The 24,579-nt window shown below is 50.4% G+C and overlaps 3 protein-coding genes across 3 annotated transcripts; all 3 read left to right on the top strand.

The window, feature by feature from the left end:
* The first annotated feature begins 3 nt into the window (after positions 1-3).
* On the top strand, positions 4-6,500 carry LOC119242347 (zinc finger protein 785). Its single transcript, XM_054693923.1, is given in 4 exon segments — positions 4-37; positions 174-292; positions 953-1,691; positions 6,028-6,500. Coding segments are annotated over 4 exon segments (1,365 nt in total).
* A 397-nt stretch (positions 6,501-6,897) lies between these two features.
* On the top strand, positions 6,898-9,977 carry LOC119241736 (zinc finger protein 688). Its single transcript, XM_037507236.2, has 3 exons — positions 6,898-7,093; positions 7,406-7,519; positions 8,355-9,977. Exons 1-3 carry the CDS (start codon positions 6,898-6,900, stop codon positions 8,843-8,845), a joined length of 801 nt encoding a protein of 266 aa, XP_037363133.1. The 3' UTR covers positions 8,846-9,977.
* Positions 9,978-18,311: 8,334 nt separating this feature from the next.
* LOC119241735 (zinc finger protein 764-like) lies at positions 18,312-23,021 on the top strand. Its single transcript, XM_037507235.2, has 3 exons — positions 18,312-18,701; positions 18,840-18,953; positions 19,758-23,021. Exons 1-3 carry the CDS (start codon positions 18,533-18,535, stop codon positions 20,639-20,641), a joined length of 1,167 nt encoding a protein of 388 aa, XP_037363132.1. The 5' UTR covers positions 18,312-18,532; the 3' UTR covers positions 20,642-23,021.
* Positions 23,022-24,579: the final 1,558 nt, after the last annotated feature.

Genomic DNA, 24,579 nt, shown 5'->3' on the forward strand with positions numbered 1-24,579 from the left:
TTGATGCGGGAGACCTACGGGCACCTGGGCGCGCTCGGTGAGGCCCGACGGCCCCGCCCGGCCCCAGGAATCTGTGGGAAGGCGGGGTTCAGTCCCCGCAGGCGAGCGGGCTGGAAGTGTGGGGCACTGAGGAAGCCGCCGCCCCCATTGTTTTCCCTTCGCTGGACTTTCAGGCCCCAAACCTGCTTTTATCTCCTGGGTGGAAGGAGAGGTGGAGGCGTGGAGCTCGGAGGCCCAGGACCCAGTGGGCGGGAGCCCAGCGGCCGTCAAAAGAGAGGCGGGAAAGGTGGAGGTACCTCACAGCAACCCCCAGCAGGAGGCCCCTGAGAGCTGTCTCTCCCAACTGGGATCCTTGGCACACACTGCCCCCTCTAAAGTCCTGTCTCCCTGCATCTCATCTCTAGAAAGGTTCCCATTTTCCTGCAAAATGACTCAACAGAACAGCTACATTGGGCCTTAGGGTACCACTTGATCAGTAGAGCTGGAGCTTCCAAGGCAGGGGAAGGGGAAAAAAACGTAAGTGGTTCTGTGTGTGATAAAATGAAGACAAATGTTCCTTCTGGGTATGAGTTACGTGGATCACAATGTAATGGGTAATGTCACTTCTCAGAGGTTTAAAAAGAAAAAGCGGGTGTCTCCTGCAGGCATGACATCATAATACAGGTTTGCTCTCAGGTCTTCCCCTGGGGAATCTAGAGTGCAGCCTACATGTAGAGTTTTTGGTGGTCGTTCAGTGGCTATTTTGCAAAGAGATTATAAACAGGATCAGGATTATTAGCTCTATGGAAGCTGGAACCATCACCATCCTAATGCCCAACGAGTAGGGTTTAATATTATCAATTCTCCATTTATCTCATTTTCAGAACTTTCCTGTGTTAACCTTCAGACAATGGAATTTGCTTTGACTCCAGGCTAACTTTGAGACCTTGATGATGAGGCCCCTATCATTTAGTCTCACCCCCAAGGAGCCATTTACTCAGCCATTCATGCTCTGCCCAGTCTGGAACCTGCCCAGGGCAGGACAGTCTGGAACCTGCTACTGAATTCAAGTTTCATCTTTTTCCCTGCCTCAGGATCCAGGGAGGGTAGTGAGGAGAGAGAAGGGCCGAAGAATTCAAAGCAAAAAGAGATGGAGCACCAAGGAGTGTCTCTCAAGGAGTGGTTGTCGTCCTGCATGCCACCTGACCCCAGTCACAAAGCTGGCTGTCCGGAGTTCTGCTGGAACCTTAGGTCAAGTGCCATCAAACCTTGGCCCAAGGCCACTCCAGCCTGCAAACCACCCTACTCTTGCCCAGACTGTGGCCGAAACTTCAGCTACCCCTCCTTCTTGGCCAACCACAAGCGGGTCCACTCTGGAGAAAGACCCTTTCCCTGTGACCAGTGTCAGGCCCATTTCTCCCAGCGCAAGTACCTGCTCCAGCATCAGTTCATCCACACAGGTGAAAAGCCCTACCCCTGCCCTGATTGCGGGTGATGCTTTTGCCAAGGGGGTTCCCTGGCCATCCACAGGAGATCTCACACTGGGGAGAAGCCCTATGCATGCCCAGACTGCAAGAGTCACTTTACTTACCCCTACCTGCTGGCCATCCACCAACGCAAGCACACTGGAGAGAAGCCCTACAGCTGTCCCAGCTGCAGCCTCCATTTTGCCTACCCCTCCCTGCTGGCTATCCACAGGCGCACGCACACAGGTAAGAAGCCCTACCCTTGCCCGGACTGTGGCCTCCGCTTTACCTACTCTTCTCTCCTCCTTAGTCACCGGCGCATCCACTCTGACAGGCGGCCCCTCCCCTGCCCAGAGTGTGGCAAGGGCTTCAAGCGCAAGTATGCCTTGGCAGCCCACCAGTGGGCCCATCGCTCTGTGGAAAGGGCGAGGTGGCAGCAACCTGCAGTAGGGCTTTCTGAGTCAGTTCCTGTCTTGGGAGGCCAGGGTGCCCCAGTTCATTCCTGGTATTTTCCAGATATATTTCAAGAGTGTGGGAGATGGAGCTCACAAAAGATGATTAGTTTTGTCTGGAAAGGAAGAACGAGGTTTATGCATTTGAAGGACAAGGAAAGAAAGTGGGCATTTAAGAGAATAAAGCTCTGTGTTAAAAAATGAACAGAGGAAAAAAAAAAAAATGAGCAGAGGTGGGACCTCCCCGGTGGTGCAGGGGTTAAGTCTCAGCGCTATCAAGCTATCACCAGATCCCTGCCAGGTTGCTGAACCACATGGTACAGCAGAGCTCTCCTGTCTCACCTGCTGCTCCCCTCAGCAGTGTATTTCAGTAGATCCACTAGTTCTGCTCCCCTCTCTGTCTCTGGTGAATCCTCTCACCCCCCTGCATCTCTGGCCTATACCCCAGCTCTTGTATGCATAAATAAATCTTTAAAAAAAAAAAAGAAAAAAGAAAGAAAAAAGAGGTAGGAATCTGAAAGGCTACCTGAGGGCTGAACCTACTTTCTGAGGTTCCAGCTCCCACTTCTAAGTCTCACTGCAAACCATTCACTTAATTGACTTTTCTGTATGAATTGTTCTCTCACACCATTCTGCTTTCTGCCTGTATTTCTTCTGTTCCTCAGATATGGGGTCCCCAAAGTCAAGAGCCTATTAAAGGAGCCAGTATCCATTCTGGGGATCCCTTTGACTAGAAGCACACCTTGGGCCTGTCCCCATGGGGGTACTCATCCAAGGATTATGACTTGTAGCCAGTGCAGGTGAAACATCTGATAAGAAGACACATGTGGCAGCACACCATTGCTGGCACTCTGGTTAAAGCTAGAGGTGGCCAGAGGAAGGACAGTGGCTTTAGGTGAGGAACTCTCCCGCCTCACACTCACTGTGCACATAGTGCAGAAAACTGGCACACTATGAGTTTAAATTATCACACCTTTATGATTTAGTGATTGCAGTGTTTTTACTTGCATGTTCCTTAGATTTTACATCTTTTGAATAAAGATGTATTCTTGGGCCACAGCAGCTGGCATATCATACTGGGGTCTTTAAAAAAAAAAAAGAGTAACTTATGATTAGAGCTGAAATCAAGACAAATCCAGTCTAATTTTTACAGTAATGCTTGTATGTGTCAACAGTTAAAAGAGGTCTTTCTGACCCATTTAGATCTGCTAGCTCTACTTTTCATTCCAGGTGTGATGTTGGGTGGCTCAAATACCTCTTTTAACCAAAGACTGCTTTTTTGAACCCCTTGGTTTCAAAGATGATTATTAATAGCAACTGGTTGTGATTTTTACTTTACCATATAGCCTTTTCTGAATTAGTAGACCTGGATTCCTGTTTCAGCATAGTCCCCACTAGCTGTGTGGCCTTAAACACATTATTCAACATTTCTAACCCTTAGTTGTCTCACTTGTAAAATTGGACTAATGTCAACTTCACAGGATGGTCTGAGATAAAAGTATGAAGGGACCTAGCATGTACTTATAATTTGAAGAAACTCACCCCATCCCAACATTATAATAAAACTTCTCAGACATTAAAAATAGTTGAAAGAATTTTATGCCAAATTTTCATTTGCCCATCACTTAGATTCTACAATTAACCTGGATTCTATAGTTTTGCTATTTGCATTACCTTATGTCAATCCATCTTTTATCCATCTTATTTTCTTTAATATTTTTCACAGTAAGTTGCAAACTTCATTACTCTTCATCCCTAAGTGCGTCAATATAAGACTGAGCTTTATGCAAGAAACTTTAGCTTTTGCTTAAGGTTTTAATGCACCCTGTAACTGACAAGTAAAAATTATGAATCATAATGATCTCCAGTGTATAACATTTCATCATTATCCAGAATCTTGAACAAACACTTGCAATTTGGTGGGCAGTAAAACTAATTTAAAAGCAACACATCTTTGTATTTTTATGATTGGCAGCCATTTATGTTGGAACAGTTTTAGCCTTGAAAGTTTGTTTCAAGCAAATTAGTTAATAGCAAGTTTATTGGTTAGCTCCATCTTCTTAAATCTTTCCTGTCCCTAGTCCATAGAGAATTTACAGCATAGTGCCTAAACAGAAGTATTTTTTGGTTCAGGTGAAAAGTTTTGTAGTTTCTCTTCAGATAAAGTTGATTCTGTTTAAAAGGGGACTCAGGGCCTCCCCTGGTGGCACAGGCGGTTGCGCACCATGCTGTGAAGCTGTGGGCAGCCTCTGCAGCGCGGGTTCCATCCCAGCCGGCCAGCAAGAGTCCCACATAGCGTGGCAGACCTCTCCTGTCGCACCCGCTGCTCCCCTCAGCAGTGTATTTCGTCAGTCTGCCTGTTCTGTTCTCCGCTCTGTCTCTGGTGAATCCTTTTACCTTCCGTGCATCTGGCCTGTACCCCAGTTCTTGTATAAATAAATAAAAAATAAATCTTTAAAAAAAAAAAGGGGGACTCACTTCTGAGAATATATATTTCCTTTTTCCTTTTCTATACCATTAATGACAGTGAATAGAGTGAGACACCTCCAAAACTCAAAAAGTTAAAATTTTAATATAAGCATTTGATTACTGAGGTGAAACCAGAAGTCACACTAAAAGCCAAAAATTATTCCTGCTAAAAAATAACAAGGTCAGCCCTGAAAATATAGACTGAAAAGACACTAGGCTCAATCAGCCATGAAGAACATGTCTGAAAAGGGGGAGACTTAGAAGATGGGGCTGTGAGCTGCTACCCAGAAACCAGGTTGGTATTGTTATCGCCAGTGATGAGCCCTATGCTAAGTAAATAGCGTCTGATATCCTGCCTAACTGCAGGAATATTACAAACATGGGGATGAAGATATCTTGGACTCATAAACCACTGCCATAAGCTATTAAGATGACCCACTTCTCAGTGCTATCAAGCTACCAGCAGCCACTGCGACATGAGTTTTGTCCCCTGGCCCATATGGCGCAGCAGACCTCTCTTGTCTCACCCACTCCTCCCCTCAGCAGTGTATTTCGTCAGTCTGCCTGTTCTGTTCCCCACTCCGTCTCTGGTGAATCCTCTCACCCCCCACACCTCTGGCCTTTACCCCAGTTCTTGTATGCATAAATAAATAAATCTTAAAAAAAAAAAAGAATGAAGTAGTGATATATGCTGCAAGGGTGAACCTTGAAAACATTATAAACTAGACACCAAAGGCCACACACACATCCTACCATTTCATTTATATGAAATGCCCAAAAAAGTAAATCCTGAGACTAAAAACAGGTTAGTGACTGCCACGAGTTGGGGGGGGGGGTGGTGTAGAAAAAATGGGAAAATGGCTATTTAATGGTGGGGGTTTCCTTCAGGGTTAATGAAAGTAGTTGGCAATGGGTGCACAGTTAATGTACTAAATGCCATTGAAATTTAATTTTAAGATGGTTACTTTATGTTATGTGTATCTTACCACAATAAGAAATTGCATATTGGGCCTCCCCTGGTGGCGCAGCAGTTGAGCGCTGGGTTGCGAAGCTGCCCACAGCCTCTACAGCGCCGGTTCGATTCCCAGCCTCCGGGGAGGGTCCCACATGGCCCGCAGACCTCTCCTGCCGCCCGCTGCTCCCTTCAGCAGTGTATTTTGTGGGTCTGCCTGTTCTGTTCCCAGCTCTGGCTCTGGTGAATTCTCTCACCCTCCCTCACTTCTGACTGTACCCAGTGCTTGTATAAATAAATTAATTAATTAAAAAAAAATCTACAAACATACATTGGTAAATTATCTTGGTTTGTTAGTTGTTCCTCTCATGTCCTGATCTCCCAAAAAAAAAAAAAAAAAGAAATTGCATATTGATTGAAGAAAGGAAGCATTCAGGGGTAACATCAGTATCATATATCATTTTGGGTCATGAGTAACAGGGCTGAATACATTTGTTTGTATTCAACTGGGCGAACTTCGGACTGAAGATGTGTGTGCATTGTACCGTATGTACAATATAATTCTAATTAAGAGTTAAAAGTAGTTGCCTGTTGGGAACACAGCAAGTGTACAGGGGGCTCTGTCATTAGAAATCTTTTGTATTACTTTTAAAATATCACGTATTCATTAGTTTGGGTGGGGAAGTTATTTTAAATTTCCTCCTTCCAGTTCCCACCTCACCCAGCACGTCCCTTAGCCCGGAGCTCCAGTTCAGGACTGAGCAAGCCGAGTCGAGGCTGCAGGAAATCGGGTGTTTCCAAGACGCGGTCCAGACTGCAAACGCGTACCTGGTGTCCCCCCCGGCCGTGCCCCGGGTTGGCCAAGGATGTGAGCGTCTTCCCGCAGCGGTGGGGGCCCGGGTCCCAGCTCTCGCTATCGGGGACACAATCCCAGGCCCCACAGACGACAAGGTCCTCGCGATCGAGCGACCAGCCCCCGGGCCTTCAGGGCGGTCTTCCCCAAGCCCCGCCAGTCCCAGGCCGCGAGCGCCGCCCTTCCCGCTGGCGACCAATCACCGGCCGCGGCGTAGAGCGGGCAAGCGAAGCCTGGGAAGCCCGGGCCCGTCCATCTTTCTTGAAGGCAAGCGCGTTCCCCCGCGACCTGCCCTGCGTTCCCTCGCCCCCGCGCCCGCCCCACTCTAAAAGCCCCGCTCCGGCGGCCATTGTGTTTAAGGGCAAGCGGACCAAGAGGCGCGGGAAGCCAGACAGGCGGCAAGTTCGAGACGATCAAGGGATGGCGCCCTTAAGAGCAGCTAGTGACAACTGAAGCCAGGATGTCGCCATATTTTCTGAAGGCACCTTCCGGGAGGGTCCTTTAACCCGGGTGTCTAAGTCCAAGCTGCCATGAAGTGAATAAACATCGAGGGGGGTTTTCTGTTCCCATTAGAGTCCCCGAATCCCCAGCATCCAGTCCCTGCGACGTCGGTCCCCAGCCGGGGCTCGAAGCAAAGCTGGGCGGGGCCGGGAGCCCTCTCTGCGGAGGAAGAAGCTGAGGCCGGGAGCGGGGACCCGGCGGCCGCTGCTCTGGGCCGGGAGGCCCATGGCGCCGCCCCCAGCCCCGCTACTGGCGCTGAGACCCGGGCCCAGCCGGCCTGGTTGCAAGCAGCCCGCGGCCGTGAGGTTCGCGGACGTGGCCGTGTACTTCTCCCCGGAGGAGTGGGGGTGTCTGCGGCCCGCGCAGAGGGCCCTGTACCGGGACGTGATGCGGGAGACCTACGGCCACCTGGGCGCGCTCGGTGAGGCCCGGGTCAGAGCCCCTTCCTCCTCCACTGGGGTTCACCGGGGAGATGATATAGAAGGACGGAGAGGATTGTGACCCCTAATCCCGCACTATTCCGCCAACGGCACCAGCCACGTCCCATTCCCAGGACTTCAGGTACCCCCCTCGGGAGTCCTTCCACCTCGCATCCACTTCCCCCAGGCAGGAGCATTGCAGACCGTGTTCAGGTTGAGCATAAGTTCTGAGGAGGTGCCCTCACCCTGGCAGGGGGATGCCATCTTTCCAGGACGCCTCTCAGGCCAGCACTGTGATCCCTGTTCTCTCCCAGGATTCCCAGGCCCCAAACCAGCCCTCATCTCTTGGATGGAACAGGAGAGTGAGGCTTGGAGCTCCGCCGCCCAGGATCCTGAGGAGGGGGAAAGCCTGGGAGGAGCTCGGAGAGGTGAGGGATGGTCCCAAGTCTTCCCCCACCTGGCCCCAGGGCTTCCTACCTAGCTAGGTTTTCTTTCAGATCCCACTTCCAGCATCGCTAAAGGTATCAAAGCGCCAACCCCTGTTGGACCTAGAGTAGCAAAGACGCAGACCTGGTGCAAAGTTGGTGCAAACTTGGGACAGTAGTCAAGATGAGATCTATGTAGGAGAATCAAGTCTAGACCCAGGTTTTCAGGACCCTCCTGGAGAAAACACCATTCTCCCTTTTTCCTGAAACAACTAAAATCCCTTAAGATTCTGGCAGCTTCAGGCCTGCCTTTCACAAGGCAAGGCAAAGTGGCACATGAGAAAATGCTCAGTAATTGAGTTCTTGGTTCTTCTCCCCTCAAAATCCTCTAGCAGAGTGATCTTGAACGTTTTTCTCATTTGCAAAAGTCTTGCCCTGCCAAAAAAAACCCCAAAACAAAACAACAACAACAAAAAACACCACAATAATAATAGCTACTAGTTAGGTCAAGTGCTTAACCTGCTTCTCTACTCATTTAATCCTTCCAACAAGGCTGGGAAGTAAAGGAACCATTGCCTCCCCCCAAATAAGTCACTCTGCCAACACCTGACTCCACTCACCATCCTTCAGCGTCGTGTGTAATCACTAGGCAGTGTTTTTCTGGCACTTCCATAAGTAAAAGCACCTGACAAACCCAGACGGTCTGAACAAATGTTTTTAAATGTAATTCCGTACAGTGTGGCACACAGTTGTAAAAGCAAAATCTTATTTCTATAATTATGAAATATGAAGTTATTATTGGGTGTGTCAAAAAATAAATGTAATTCCTGTTCTCCAGGAGATGGTCCAAACAAGAAGGAAGAAGAACCCCAGGAAGAGCCACGAGCCAAGGGGGCCAGAAAGACTCCTGGGAAGGAACCGCCCGAAGACCTGCTCAAACACAAGCCTGACTCGCTGGCCAGCCAGGCCGTGGCAAGAGCACCGCCACCCGTGAAGGAGGCCTGGGACCAGGGCGCAGGGGACGCTCAGGCCGGCCAGCGACGCCACGTGTGTGCAGACTGCGGCCGCCGCTTCACCTACCCGTCGCTGCTGGTCAGCCACCGGCGCATGCACTCCGGGGAGCGGCCCTTCCCCTGCCCCGAGTGCGGCATGCGCTTCAAGAGGAAGTTCGCCGTGGAAGCTCACCAGTGGATCCACCGCTCCTGCTCCGGGGGGCGGCGCGGCCGGAGGCCGGGGATCCGGGCTGTCCCGCGGGCGCCCATGCGGGGTGACCGGGACCCGCCTGTACTGTTCCGGCACTACCCCGACATCTTCGAGGAGTGCGGCTGAGCGGCAGCCACGCTGGGGTTGAGGCTGCCGAGGCGCTAGGCACTGACTGGGCCCTAAAGTAGGCAACTGAGTCAGGGGCTTGGGAACCAAAAGTCATCCCTGGACTTCCCTCAAGGATCCCACAAGTTTCCAAACTTGTGAAAAAGAAAAGTGCCTGTAAAGATTCAAATAGATTAAACCTGACACCTTTCTCCTACTTTTTTATATATAAAAAAAATGAAGAGTGAGATTCTACACTTTTCTCAGTGTTATCTCAGTAACAGGTGCAACCAAGATCTTTCCACTGTCTCAAAAAACATCCCCTTGCTGCTTATTTATATAAGAGGCAAATGCTGAGGGGGATTAAGGCCTGGGGAGGGATCCCAGATGGAGGGCATGGAAGGCCCTAGCTAACTGACACTGGCAGGGAGCTCTGAAAGAGAAGTGGGTGGCGAGAGTATAGGAACAGGGGGCAGATCTAGGCTGGGGCTTGCCCCAACCCATAGCTGGTAACCATACTCCCTCCCTAAGTCTCAACTCCTAGTCTATAAAATGAGGCTTAATAATATCTACCTCAAAGGAAAGAGTTACAGTGCAGACTGAAATTTTAACAAGATAACATGTGTGACACAGTAAAAGTGCAATAAACATTTGTTTGAAGACTGAATTATTGTTGACATTTTATGCTTCAGAAAGTGTAAAGAGGCCACCAAGGAGCAGACATGGGCATCAATGGCTGTGTTTTGTGGATGAGTAAACTGAGGCTCAACGATGAAGTGATTTTCTCCTTTTCAGTGCTATAAAGTAGCCAAGCTGGAAACTGACACAGACCAGATACTCCCACCACTTCCTCTGAGCAGTCAGATCTGGGCAGTGGGTCGGGGGCTCAGGTGAGGGTGAGGTGAGAACTCAGGAACCAGCCGCGTAGTAAATGAGTAGCTGCAGGAGAAGGGTTTGGTCCTTATTTCCCAACCAGAAAGTAGCCTATGCCTTGGGGTTAGGGGTGGCTCCTCAGTCTGCAGGACCCAGCCCAGCCTGCCCAGGAGAGCCTCAGCAGGAAATGAGAGCCCTTCTAAGGCTTGTGACCTTTCCCTTAGAAAATGCAGTCAACATGGGCCTCCCTGGTGGCGCAGCGGTTGAGCGCTGGGTTGCGAAGCTGCCCGCAGCCTCTGCAGCGCCGGTTCGATCCCCGGCTGCTCCCCGGCCACCGGAGGAGGGTCCCACATGGCGCGCAGACCTCTCCTGCCGCCCGCTGCTCCCCTCAGCAGTGTACTTCGGTCCTTCTGCCTGCTCTGCTCCCTGCTCTGGCTCTGGTGAATTCTCTCACCCTCCCGCGCTTCTGACTGTACCCAGTGCTTGTATAAATTAAATAAATAAATAAATAAAAATCTTTAAAAAAAAAAAAAGAAAATGCAGTCAACAAACAATGAGTATATCGAGCGCCTTCTGTTGGAAGAGACAGCTGGGTGACAAAATTCCAAGATGAGGGCCATGGATCCCATTTGTTCTTTCAGCAAACACCATCTGAGGCCTAAGTGGATTTTGAGTGAGACTGCTTGTTCTTGCCACCGGGCCCCTCGTGGAAGGGAATATACTGTTCCACGGAATATACTCTGAGAACGACTGAGGCCCAGAGAGGAAGAGCCTTACTTAAGATCACACAGTTGAGTTAGTGGCAGAGGTAGGCCTGGAACCCATACTTCCTAACTTCTCAGGAGACACTCATGCTCTTTTTGCTATGCTAGACCGCAGTGCTGGCTGAATGGGAAAGGCGGAAGGCTGGGTGCCCAGCTGGTGCAGGATGCCTTCTGTGAAACACGTCACCCTTCGTCCAGGGCAATTTCATATACCTCCCTACATGCATGAATGACATCTTCCCCCCACCCATGATGTAACCCCAAAACATAGCCTTGTTATTGACTTTCAATGCCTCACAGTTAAACCCATCATTTTCATTTTTTACCCTCTACATTTATATGACACTATGGAATTGTAATCAGTGAGTCCTCAATGTTGTGGATAAGTTCTTGGAAACCGTGACTTTAAGCAAAAGGATGTATAACAATGCAGGTCCTCGAATAACTTTTTGTTCACTGTCAGCCCAGATTCTTTTTTTCTCACTAACAGTATAAAGGAATGATGTTACTGGAGGATGTGCAGTATGTGACCAGAAACAGCTCTTCTGACCTCTGAGGTCAACATTACCCCACGTTACAACTGTTTCTTGGTAACCTGGCCTAAAATCCCATCTCTCTGTGCCTTCAATAATCGGGACATTACCGCACAGATTCTGGAAACTGCCAGGGTTTGAATCACGGCTCACTGCTTAGTTGTGTGGCCTCAGGCAAGTGCATGTCTGGTTTCAGCTTCTAATCCAGAAGGGTTGGAATTGCAGCCTTGTGACGTTAAATGAATGAACAAGTGAAAGTACTAGACTTGTTTGGCATATATTAATGTCTTACTCATATTATAGAACAACCTGCATTTAAAAAACCAACAAAAGAAAAAACAAGGGCAAAACAGGACTGAAAAGACCCAACTGCAGCTCTGTGTAGCCCTGCCACTGTTCTGTTAGGAGGCTTGGAATTGAGAGGCACAGTAACATCTAATTTTTTGTACAGTCATAACTTAATCATCAATTGAAAATACAGTTGTGATGGAAGAAAGGAATAGAAAAAAACAAAAAAGGAGGTGCCACAAGACCAGATACCTGGCTCACACAAGGAGGTGGGGGCCGGAAGAGATTAGTATAACCATCCACACAGTTGCAGAAACTAGTATCCCCAGTTGAGGACACTAGTATCCCCACTAGTACCCTGAGTCACGATCTAAAGATATGGAGATTGAGCTCGCTGTAGAATCGCCAGTCCCTTTCAAATTCTGCATAGTTGTCCAAAATTAGCAACCACAGCTCACAAGACTTGACCCCTCCCAAACAGAAGAGTTTATCAGTGCAGTAGCTGCACTGGCTCAGGGCAGCACTCCCACTGCCCACCTGTGACTATGCAGGTGCCTCTTTTCACCAACTCTCTTCCTCTGTAGGGCAGCAGCCTCCTGCCTCCTGTGACCTGTCAAGTCCACCTGCCTGCAACCATGCAGGCCTCTCTTAGCAAACCTGTCCCTTCTGGGGCAGCTCTTCCTGTCCGCTTGTGTCTATGCAAGTGTCTTTTACTGTTTTATACCTTTCCTAATAAACCTGCCCTTTAAAAATAACTGTCTCTGTCTCGTGGGGAAACTCACCCCTGTCGCTGAAACGGGAGCTCTGGTGAAACCTTTCCCAGAGTGAACCCAAGGACCCCGCACTCCAAACCCACAGACTTCAAAAACCACAACAATTGGTTTTCACAGGTCAGCAGGGGTAAGTTAATTCAAAGTGTTCCTGGTCTACGGCCATACCACCCTGAACGCGCCCGATCTTGTCAAAGTGTTCCTGTTGCTTTTCTGGAACAGGCCTGGAGAAGGCAGAGGTAGGCAGAGAAACAGGCTCTCACGAGACAGGCAGTGGGTGGGAGTCGCGACTGTGTTGTTTGACCTGGGGTAACCCGGCTTCTTTCTGTTCTGAAAATTGACCGAACTGTAAAGCACTGGAGGAATTCGGCACAATGTCCTAAGAAAAAGAGCTAGTAAATGTGTGGCAATACCGTGACTATATAAACAGACAGGCTATCCCTGGAGGGATATTTAAGGAACTTAACAGAGGACTAGAGTGGGAGAACACGTCGCTGAATATTCTGCATCCTGTGAATGAAAAAAAGAAATGAATTATTGTAGTTTGCTATAAATAAAGTAAAAATAAAAATAAAAATAAAATAAAATAAAGGAAAATAAAAAATTCAAGAAAGACCGGTGACTGCACGTTCTTTCCAGACCGGGAAGGCGACTTCCGGCGGCCCCCGGAATCCTGACCCCACTGCGCCCGGGCTGCGCACGACGCTGAAGCGGCCGCAGCCATCTTAACTGCGGGCACGAGGGGCCTCCGAGGCTGCGTGAGGAACAGCAAGAAAAAGCGGGGCGTGGGGGGGGGGGTCTGTGGAGAAAATGAATCATCGACACCAGGCCGACACTGAGACTGTTAGATGCCTGTCTCCAAACTAGAAGGAAGAGAGAAAGCTACCATCTTCTGTGAGGGCACCTTCATTTTCTTAGCCCGGGGCCCACCGAGTTCGCCTACCCGACCTAGAGCGGCCCCACCCAAAGCTACTTCCTGCCGCCCACGGCCGACCGACCCCGGTCCTCGCGCCGAATCGGCTGTGCTCCTCCAAGGGGGAAGGGGAACCCAAAGACTCCGCCCTCGCTCCGCTCCCTGCGCCCGGTCTACGTGCCAGCGACGACCGGTGGGCAGCAGCAGGGGGCAAAGGCCGAGCTTCGAGGAGGTGACTGCGAATTTCTTACCCGGAGTGGGGTGTCTGTGGCCCTGATGGGGGCGTGATACAGCCACCTGGGCGCGCTCGGATCCGGCTGTCCCGGATCTCTGAAAAGGAAAGGGGCTGGCCAGGTTGGGTAGTGTCGGGATGTTATAGGACAGGGAGAGGGGCAGCCCAAACCCCGCAAACCTGCCTATTCTAAATGGGTTCTGCCATCCGCCGCATCAACACAAAACATATGACACTTTAATGGGAAGGAACTTTAATAAAAACTAGAAAACAATACAGGTAAGGCAAAGAGTCTAGTTTCTAAATGAAGCACCCAAAGTTACCCGTCCCCTCGTGGGTAAAACTCCATCCATATGGGGTCGGCCCAGAGCAAGGCCCCAAAGCCTGCCACAAGTCTAAAACATCTTCCAGTGGGGACCCACAGAAAAGGGTCACAAACAACCAGACAAGCCCGGAAGGAAAAGAGCAAAATCAACATCAAGATAAAAGCTGCCATTGTCACCTCCCCACGGGTCTCACCCACATCTGTGTCACATAGTCCACGACCAAAAGACAAGCGCAGTTTCTTCACGTGTCTCTAGGCTCCATGCGCCTCCTCCGGGTCTCCTTGCTCCATCCTGCTTCCTTCCTCAGTCTCTTCTGCAGCTTCTCCTCTTCCTGCTCAGCTCCACCCTTCCTTGGGTGGGGCAGGGAACCTGGAACCTCCCCCTTTCCTGGGGACCACCCTGTTACAGGGAGACTCGCTCCTAGTCCGGCCCTGGGATGAATCCGTTTCTCGTGATCCCGGCCAGATCAGCCTCACTGAAATTCATAACAGACTCCCTGGCCAGACTCTTGCAGTAGCTCCCTAGGACTTCCAGCAAAAAGTTCAGAACTTGTACCTCAGCGGCCCTCACGGCCCAGAGGCACACACTAACGCCATTCAAAACAAATCTCCCCCTACAGACAACTGACTCCATTTGGTTCCAGGTAAAAGAATCTGTTCTTAAGGCAGCCTCTAAGCCGACCAGCTTTTGCTCTTGCTATGCTACTATTTCATGCCCAAATCAGAGCTGCCTTCCCCATGCTGAGCCTCAGACCTGTGGTTCTGTGGCTCTTGATAGCCCTAAGCACCATCACTTGCAGCTGCACCAGCAGGGCCACTTCCTGCTATCTCCTTTAGTGTCAACTTAGAGCAGGAACCTTTTGGTTCAAGGTTTCCAACACGGAGAACATGTAAAAGGCCAGCCACACAAGGGGGCCTGGTATATTTTCATTACATGAACATATAGGCAGTCTTAAATGTTTCTGCAATTAATAGGTTCCCAGAGTTCCCAGACCCCAAACTCTACTCCTGGGTAAAGCAGGAACTCCAATTGGGGATGCAGATACTCAGGATCCCCAGAAGAGAGGAAGCCTGAGAGAGGACCAGAGAGGTGAGAAGAGCAATGTCCCATTTCCAGCTGGAGGGGAAAATGTTTTGTTGAGCAAGAAACCTCATGTTCCTTACTAATTTTTGCTGACCTGAATTTATGACCCAACTGGAGACAAGAATCTTGACTTTTCCTCAACTATTTGGCTTTGAGGCATCCTGGGTTCCCCATGATTAGGTCACACTATGAATCACCCAAACTCTAGTCAATGGTATAGCAGATCCCTCCATTTTGCAACAGAAATCATCCCAGATTAAAAATTAGGAATAAGTGGAATTAAACTCTAATCACTCCTTTGCATTCCTTTTTCAGAACTGTTAACTAAGTTGCATTCCTCTCTAGGGTTAACTGTAAACTCAAAGAATTGTATCCCTTACTCCCTTCATGATTCACTGTTAACTAGGTTCACCTGCATTCCTGGGAACTCAGAAAATTGTGTTACAACCTTAGTAAAATTTTATGTTTCCCTGAGTTGATAGCAGCAACTTCTCATTGCTGAGAAAACACCCTGCAGCAGAAACAAACACCTGCTGAGAATCAAATGCCATGACTCCTGTCACCTAGACTACCAGGCACCTCCTCACACCCAGAGATTTGAAGCCCGTATTCCCTCACATTCCTTCACCCCTTAGAAAATCCCAGCATTCCTGCAGTTTCAGGGAGCCATAATTTTGGGGTGCCCATCATGCCGACTCCTTTGCTGGCCATCTTGAATAAAACTCCTTTACATAAAGACAATTTTCATAATTCAGATATTGGTTTTCTAGATGTGAGTGAAAGACCCGGCTTGGTCGTTTACTTGAATGTGTAAATTTAAGTTTAGGATGAAAGCAGTTTACCTTTTTTTTTTTTTTTTCCTAGAGGCATGTTTTATTTATTTATTTATTTGTTTGTTTGTTTTTGTTTATACATGCACTGGGTACAGTCAGAAGCGCGGGAGGGTGAGAGAATTCACCAGAGCCAGAGCGGGGAGCAGAGCAGGCAGAAAGAAGTACACTGCTGAGGGGAGCAGCGGGAGGCAGGAGAGGTCTGCGCGCCATGTGGGACCCTCCTCCGGTGGCCGGGGAGCAGCCGGGGATCGAACCGGCGCCACAGAGGCCACGGGCAGCTTCGCAACCCAGCGCTCAACCGCTGCGCCACCGGGGAGGCCCGAAAGCAGTTTACCTTTGATCGCCAGGTCCCCAGAGCCTATGACAGTTGTTCCTCTGGTTGAGGGCATCTCCTCTGGTCCTGAGGTGAGTGGGAAGGTCCCTGACTTGTAGGCACTTCAATGGACCAACACACAGTCTGGAGTGGGAGGCTTCTAGCAGCTAGGTACGCTTCTGAATCTTCTGCTGGTGTGAAGACTGATCCTGTTGTTACAGGACAGGGAGAGGGGCAGCCCAAAACCTCGCAAACCTGCCTGTTCTAAATGGGTTCTGCCATCCACCGCATCAACACAAAACATATGAGACTTTAATGGGAAGGAACTTTAATAAAACTAGGAAACAATACAGGTAAGGCAAAAAGTCTAGTTTCTAAATGAAGCACCCAAAGTTACGTGTCCCCTCGTGGGTAAAAGTCCATCCATATGGGATCGGCCCAGAACAAGGCCCCAAAGCCTGCCACAAGTCTAAAGCATCTTCCAGTGGGGACCCACAGAAAAGGGTCAGAAACAACCAGACAAGCCTGGAAGGAAAAGAGCAAAATCAACATCAAGATAAAAGCTGCCATTGTCACCTCCCCATGGGTCTCACCCACATCTGTGTCACCCAGTCCAAGACCAAAAGACAAGCGCAGTTTCTTCACGTGTCTCCTGGCTTCATCCTGCTTCTTCCTCAGTCTCTTCTGCAGCTTCTCTTCTTCCTGCTCAGCTCCACCCTCTCTTGGGTGGGGCAGGGAACCTCCCCCTCTCCTGGGGACCACCCTGTTACACTGTCATCTGCACATGATTAAACCTTGTAGAGTCAACAGAACAAAAAGTAAGTTTTGAATCTGTTGTTTCCCACCATCCATTCAGAGAAAATGATACATTTAGAAGAGGCTGTCAGTGTGGTCTATGTGGGAGCTGTCATGAGCCCCTGGGGTCAGAGACACTGACCTGGGCTCAGAGCCTGTGGCCAGAGTTCCTTGTATCCAGCCTTTCTCAAGCCCCTAGTCTGTCTTGCCTGAGCACCTGGCACTCACCTGCTCCATTCCTGTTTGAGTGCAGCCAGATGCCATTACCTTCAGCCTGGCCCAGTGCACTAGGGAGAAGGGACCCTTTGCCTACAGCTAGTGTGGCACCTGGTCCCACCACAGTGAGTATCTCTCATGCTACCTGCTGGCTCATGGTCAAGCTCATGCACAGCATTGTTACTCCTGTACCTACTGAGGGAGGTGCTTTAGTCAGAGGCCCACAGATAAACCCTCAGTCCGGGCTATGGGCCTCACAGGCTGACCCACGGTGTGAATGCTGCCCTGGGTCTTCCCTGGATTGAGTTTTGAGTTTCCAGCTCTACCCAGAGCTCCTCCCAGCCTGTGTGCTATAGGAAATGCAGCGAGGGGCAGGAATTGGTGACAAGATACCATCACTCTGAACAGAGATTTTTCTGTTTTCTCTTGTGTTCTTCAGGGGCCAGAGAGGTTGGGAGAGCTGGGGTCAAGTTCCTGGGCAACTCTGCATCCTTACCCTCTCCAGACATCCTCCAACAAACCTGTCTCCATGGCCAGGTGTTAACCTCTCAAGCTTTTTGTGTTCTTCCCAGTGAGCTATTATTTCTCCCCTAGCTCCCCTGGCTGTGGGGACAAGGTGTCAGGTGGAATCCCCTGGGAGGCCTTAGGAAAGAAGCAGACAAACAAATGCTCCAGACTAGGACTTAGACCTGTTGAAGATGGGAAGTGTACTTCTGCGAAATGTGACTGATGTAGCTGGGGTATTTCTGAGCACAAGTAGGGCACAGAGAAGCCCTTCAAGATCATGAGGAGGCTTGGAGGTGGGCATGATATGGAGAGTTGGTGCCATTTGCTGACAAAAGGGCCTCAGCAGGGGCAGGTTGCAGGAGAAAAGGGAATAGGGATGAATTCAGTTTTGAGCTGTGCTGTGTGGAGGTGCTTGTGGGTTAACCACAGAGGCAAGGTGTCACGTAGCTGTGTGATCAGGCACTCAGGAGCAGACTTGAGCTAAACTTGCCTGTAGGGCATGTGGGGGGCGGAGGAGGGGGAGTACGTTTGCAGAAAGAGGGTCCTTCTCACCTTTCTCTGACCTTTCCCCACTATCACCCAGTTGCCTCTACCATCTCCTGAAATAGAAGTCCCAGAATTTTAGGATAGCATGAGCTTCCGACAGAGACGGTTGCTTCTTTTTCACCCACTACATTTTTTGATCCTCCAATATTGAGGAAAGGTTGCAGTCACCCAGTGATGAAGATCAATTACAAACGGCTCAGCAATGAAAACCAACGTAATTCACCAAGGCAGAGCAGAGCGGTGAGGAGTCTAACTGCAGTCGCCGGGCGCTGCCTCCAGCCGCCCTCCAAACCTCCTCGAGGCCTCGCTGCGCCTCCCAGCACGGCGAGTGCGGTGGCGGGACCCTGCGCTGAGCTCCCACCAGGCGCACGAGGGCCGGTCTGCGGTCCAGGTGATGCCGGGCGCCTACTCCAGCTCGCGAAGCCTCCGCGGCCATTTTGGCTGAGGGCTTGAGGGCTCAGCAACCGGAAGCACCTCGTGACGTCATCTGCACGCGACCGCGTGGGGGCAAATTTCAAGAGGCCGCGTAACAGTCTTTTTTCAAGAAGGCGTTCCCCGAGGTACGGTCCCCTGCCGGCTGTTTCCAGCCGCCCTGGTGCATCCTCGGGAGGCCGGGTCCGGCTCTCTCGGCCTTCCTGATCGCTCCCCAACCTTGGGGCGCGCGCCGGGGACGCGTTCTCGAGCACCGGAGACTCTGGCCTGGCAAGGGGCGGTCCATGGCGCCGCCGAACAGGACCGGGCGCGAGAGGAGGAAACCCAAGCCCGTGAGGTTCGCGGACGTGGCCGTGTACTTCTCCCCCGAGGAGTGGGGGTGTCTGCGGCCCGCGCAGCGCGCCCTGTACCGGGACGTGATGCGGGAGACCTACGGCCATCTGTGCGCCCTCGGTGAGGCCCCACGCTCTTTGGGTTCCACCCCTGTGCAACCTGCCCAGCCTCTGGGGCGGTGAGACGCCCGGGGTTGGGGAAGTTGGGACTGGGCGGGGCTGCCTTGTTCAGTGTGGATTTTACTTTGCTCTCCCGCAGGATTCCGAGGCACCAAGCCAGCCCTCATCTCCTGGGTGGAGGAAGAGGCTGAACTGTGGGGTCCGGATGCCCAGGATCCAAAGGTGGCCGAATGCCAAACAAAAGTAGATACAGGTGAAGTAGTGGGCACTCTGCCCCTTGGGGATTTCTCTGTGCCTTATCTTTCCTCTTTCCTTCAATTACTTTGTTACTTGCTTATCACTTTCTTCCCGGAGTTGCTTTCCCGTCACAGGTTATTATGTTTGGTCCTTAGCTCCTGAATTCAGCCTAGAAAGGGTCTGTGACCTCGCCCAGGCCCTGCCAGGGTGCCAGAGCCTGGCTTGCCGGCGGCCCACTTCCATCTGGAATCTGAATTGCTCACATCCACTTGGTTCCTAAGCCCTGCTGAGCGTCACAGCATCCTTCTCGCTGTGCTCTTTACCGGTGTTTATGCCAGTGTACTTTTTGTCAAAATTTTTGTAGCATATACAAACTTCTTGGTTTCCATTGTTTCCCTCCTCCCATTCATCCTGTCCACCTTTGCACACTTGCCCAGGCCAGCCAGGTTCACCTCTCTGTGTGCTTTTCCGGTTGCCTGGAGTATCCTTAAGCATCTTGTATGATCCAGCTAAGATGTCATCTCTCCCTTGCCTCCCATTTCCCCACCCCTGAGGTAGAATGCACTACTCTTCTGTCCTTTTTTTTCCTTTGGTTTCTGTATTTTTTTTTTTTTTTTCTTTTCTGTGCAGCTGAAAAGGTGTGTCGGTCTTAGCTTCCCTGCCTGTGCCAAGCTGAGTGCCAGAGGCAGCATTGGGTCCAGCAAGTGGCCGTATTACCACATGGGGTGGTAATACAGAGTCTTCTCTATTACCACATGGGGTGTGGGATTCAAGGATGATGGGAAGCCAAGGTCTAACCTCTCCTCTTATTTCCCAGCAGATTCCAGAAACAAGAAAGAAAAGGGACAAGCAGAAGGGACTGAGGCATTGGAGAAGATCCTTTCTGTGGATGCTGGGCCTCTTGGGCTCCCTAATGGTTTGGAGCAGCCGTCCAGGCCACGTTGCCGGGGTCGCCCCCTGCTCTGTGTCCATCTCCCTGTCCCACGAGCAGACCAGCGACATGGTTGCTATATATGTGGAAAGAGTTTTGCTTGGCATTCCACTCTGATGAGGCACTTGTACGAACACACATTTAAGAAGCCCTACTATTGCTCTGACTGTGGCAAGGGCTTCAGCCAGTCCTCTTCTCTGAACAAGCATCGGGCTTCCCACCTTGAGGAGCGGCCCCACCACTGCCCCCACTGTGGCCGGGCCTTTTCCCTGCGTGGTAATCTCATCACCCATCTACGGGTTCATACGGGAGAGAAGCCCTACCGCTGTGCTGACTGCGGCCGCTGCTTCAGCCAGAGCTCTTCCCTCTGGCAGCACCAGCGGGTCCACAGTGGCGAGACCCCCTACCCCTGCCCAGATTGTGGCCGTGCCTTTGCCCATGCCTCAGACCTTCGGCGCCATGCTCGTACCCATACGGGTGAGAAGCCCTACCCGTGCCCAGACTGTGGGCGCTGCTTCCGACAGCGCTCCGAGTTGGTAGTCCACCAGCGAACCCACAGTGGCGAGCGTCCTTACCCCTGTCCTCAGTGTGGCAAGTGCTTCAGTCAGAAGTCAGCTGTGACCAAGCACCTGTGGGTCCATAGGCCTGATGCTGGGGTGCGAAGGCACAGGGTTGCCAGTGGGTTGCCTGGGCCCCTGACCCCTGGCCAAGGGAACCGGGACCCACCTGTGGGCTTCCAGCACTATCCAAATATATTCCAGGAGTGTGGATGATGGCCTCAATGGTGACAAAGCAAAAGATGAAGATTTAGATGTCGCCTGAGGGCCAAACTGGTCTTAGGGGCCTGAACCTCTGGTGGCTCCAGGGAAGTCACCTCTGGACATAGGGGATGAGGACAGTTGTCTTGAGTCCTTACCAGCTTCATTTGCTGACACTTTGCTCTCTACTGTTCCAGACTCTAGAAGCCCCCTTTGCTGAGTTAGGGCCGAAGCAAGCACTCCCACAACACCTCTGCTGTAGGTAAGAAAAGCTGTTTCACACGTGTGTTAAGAGGATTCAGGTGAGGAGAACTTGGTTTTGTCCGTTGTCTTTTTACTGCAGAAATTAAAAACTGAAGGCCTTGTACTGAATGTGGTCTATTAGTTGCCTTTTTAATTTGTCAGGCTCAGACAGCATTTTAAAAAAATTAAAGAATATTGGTCAAGATGTAAGAGTCAGAATACTTCATACAAAAGTCGAGATTTCTGACTTACCTTGAAAAATCCAAAGATTTGGCAACATGACCTCAGCGCTCATAAAACAACAGTTGACAGCTGCCTCCTGGGGATGAAGCTGGTGTCTGTTCTCTCCAGTAGCTTGTCTGCTGCTGCTTACCAGCTCCTTGCCAGCAGCTAGCATTCTTTGTGGCTTCCTAGTGGTTCTGGGAAAGCAGACCATCTCCTGGGAGTTTCCACTCATTCAGATGACCTGTGTGGTTCCTAGTGCCACTAGTGGCACACCATGGTTTTCAGCAATCAAGTTTTCCTGAATTGGGGATTCAGGTAGAGAGTATATATGTGAAAGGGTGACAGGAGAGAAGTAAAAACAGGTTTGCTTTACATATCTTTGCTTGTCTTTTATGGTTTACAAACTACCATCTTTTATCATCAACTCATTCACCCTAGTAACTGCCTGAGAAAGGAAACCTCCTGTTTGGAGAACACAGCATAGTCAGGAGGAGCAATCAAGAATCTTTTGCCCTAAACTAAGTTGTGTTTCTACCATTCCATAGCACACTCTGCTGACTGGCAGCTCCTGTGTTTGAAGGGGAAGGTCACCCTGAAACCACCCTCCAGTGTTTAGGGCCTCCTGGGAGAGTCCTGCAATTAAGGCCTAACCACCGTTGACCCTGCCAGGGGGTCCTCATCATGTTTTTTTCTTTTGGAAGAGATCATAGCTCTTTCATTCTGGCACTCGGGACACCAAGACCGGGTGCCCATTCGTACAAGACTTCAGTCTTCTTAGTTTCTTGCTGTCTTTAGCACACTACTCCTGAGCCGCTTGCCAGTGTCTCTGCCTGAGATCTGGAGGCATCTGCTGCTTCCTGCGATAACTCCGTGGCACTGAACTGGAGTGGGAATGGACTGATCCAGGGTCAGTGAAGCCCAAGTGTGAAACTAATGACAAAGCCACCGCATAGTATACCTGGGGAGAAACCAGCCCCAGGTGAGAGTTTCCGGGCAAACAAAAGCAGAGCTCACGTCTTCACTCTGTAGGTAAACCACTGTCGTGGACAAAGCAGTAGGCCAAGAACATTTGGGGTTAGTAGCCAAAGGAACTGCACTCATTTACATTTCCCAGCTCTGCCCAGAATCTTTCCCCTCTGACCTGTGACTCCTTTCTCCATCTACCACTGACCCAGTTGGTCAGAGTCCAGCCTGGTCCCGGCACAGACCCTGCCCTTCCTCTAGTTGGGGTGACGCTGCACCTCAAAGAGCAGTAGCAAGAGCTTATATCTTCTGCTGGTGTGTGCACACTTGCCTTCCTCAGCTGAGTCTGGTTTACTTTAGAGAGGAAGAAGCCAAACTTGCAACTTGGAGAAATGTCTAGAGAGGTAAAAAATTGGGGGAAAAGGTTAAGTAATAAACTGTCTTGATTCCAACTGGATCTTTAAACCTGACCCCATCAAGGTCTCCCTCACCCTAAACTTTTCTGAGAGGACTGGCTTGTGTGATACCATGTCGCAAGGGAAAACTGAGTTGAAAAGAGGCACCTTGGCAGCTTGAGCTACCTTTGTACCAGCTTTAAATTCCCTGAAGAAGCCAGTGTACAACCCACCCCCTCTCCTAACCCTTGGCACTGCCTGTGGAAAGGCTGACTCGTAACACCAGTTCTCAGCTCGCATTCAGATCTGCATCCTGCTTGCAACTTGCCAATTAAAGGTACCATAATTACTGCTTTCTCTGAGTACTTTGAAGTTGACAAAACTTGCAGAGGGCCCAAATACCAGACCTGACTCCTCTGCTTCCTGCCCTCATCACCTAACTTTCCACCATTATGTTCCGGTGCAGACTCACTTCACTCCAAGCTGCTCATTTCTTTTTTTTTTTCTTTTTTCTTTTAAAGATTTGTTTTTATTTATTTATACAAGCACTGGGTACAGTCAGAAGTGCAGGAGGGTGAGAGAATTCACCAGAGCCAGAGCGGGGAGCAGAGCAGGCAGAAGGACCGAAGTCACTGCTGAGGGGAGCAGCAGGCGGCAGGAGAGGTCTGCGCGCCATGTGGGACCCTCCTCCGGTGGCTGGGGAGCAGCCGGGGATCGAACCAGCGCTGCAGAGGCTGTGGGCAGCTTCGCAACCCAGTGCTCAAACGCTGCGCCACCGGGGATGCCCAAAGCTGCTCATTTCTTGGCACGGTCACTAGGGTGGGCTTCCTTTTTCCCTTTGCTGCTACAGGTGTCTGAGGTTCAGACTCTGAAGCAGTTTAAGCCAGGAAGATTTTTCTAGGTCTTCATTGGTGCATCAAGATAAATATTTGCACAAGACTGAGCCCCATCTACAAATTCAGGACCACAAGGCTCTAGCTCATCGCAGCCATTGAAAATAAAGGTGTTATGGCCTCCCCGGTGGCGCAGCGGTTGAGCGCTGGGTTGCGAAGCTGCCCGCAGCCTCTGCGGTGCCGGTTCGATCCCCGGCTGCTCCCTGGCCACCGGAGGAGGGTCCCACATGGCGCGCAGACCTCTCCTGCCGCCCGCTGCTCCCCTCAGTAGTGTACTTCGGTCCTTCTGCCTGCTCTGCTCCCTGCTCTGGCTCTGGTGAATTCTCTCACCCTCCCGCGCTTCTGACTGTACCCAGTGCTTGTATAAATAAATAAATAAATAAATAAATAAATAAATAAATATCTTTTAAAAAATAATAAAAAAAATAATAAATTAAAAAAAAAAAGAAGATAAAGGTGTTGATTTAAGCTCAAAGACCCTGATTTCTTTAAGTGCTAGGATGGGATGTGCAAATAAACTTATGACTCAGAGAAGCTAAAACCTGCTTTAGGCTAGTATTTTTCAAAGTAAGTCTTTCCTATCCCAAATTCAAACACAGTATCTTTTTTAAAAAAGATGTGCTAGTGCCTGGGTTCCAAGTGTGTTCAGTCACAGTCTTCAGGGAGAAAGCTGCCTGCCAAAGCTTGAGAGAAAACTGCTTTGAATAAAACTTTATAAACTGCTCTTCACTTTGTAAGAGTAGTGGTTGGTCTCGGCCTGTTCTAAATAAGGCAGGGGATAACCTGACCAAAGACTCCTGTTTTCTTTTTCCTTCCTAAAGTGGGGGCTTATGCCATGATCGGTCTCTTCCCGGGCAACTTAAACCTTGAACACATTTTGACATCCTTGTAACCTCCAACAGAAGCCACTTACAGAGGTTGGCCTCTGTGCAGGGAGCCACTCTCACACTGAGTGCTGTTGTGTTGATCCTGTGGTGCTGACTGGCCGGACAATAAGCCTTGGTGGTACACGGAACAGCTCTGCCCAGTGCTGCTGCACATCACAGGACAATGCTGTGTTCAAAGTGGCCGCCCAACTTGGGGCACTCAAAGGGCTGGACCCACCACGACATAGTGGTAGAATAAGGTTACCCAGCCTTGAATTCGTTGTGCTTGGTCAAGTCGAAACCCTCATCAGAGGCTTCCCTGTGCTCAGATCCTGTCATGGCCGTGGGCACTTGGGAGGTGGAGGCTA

The sequence above is a fragment of the Talpa occidentalis genome, unplaced genomic scaffold, assembly GCF_014898055.3.
Source record: "Talpa occidentalis isolate TD23 unplaced genomic scaffold, MPIMG_talOcc4v2.1 talOcc4.12, whole genome shotgun sequence".
Classification (NCBI taxonomy): Eukaryota; Metazoa; Chordata; class Mammalia; order Eulipotyphla; family Talpidae; genus Talpa; species Talpa occidentalis.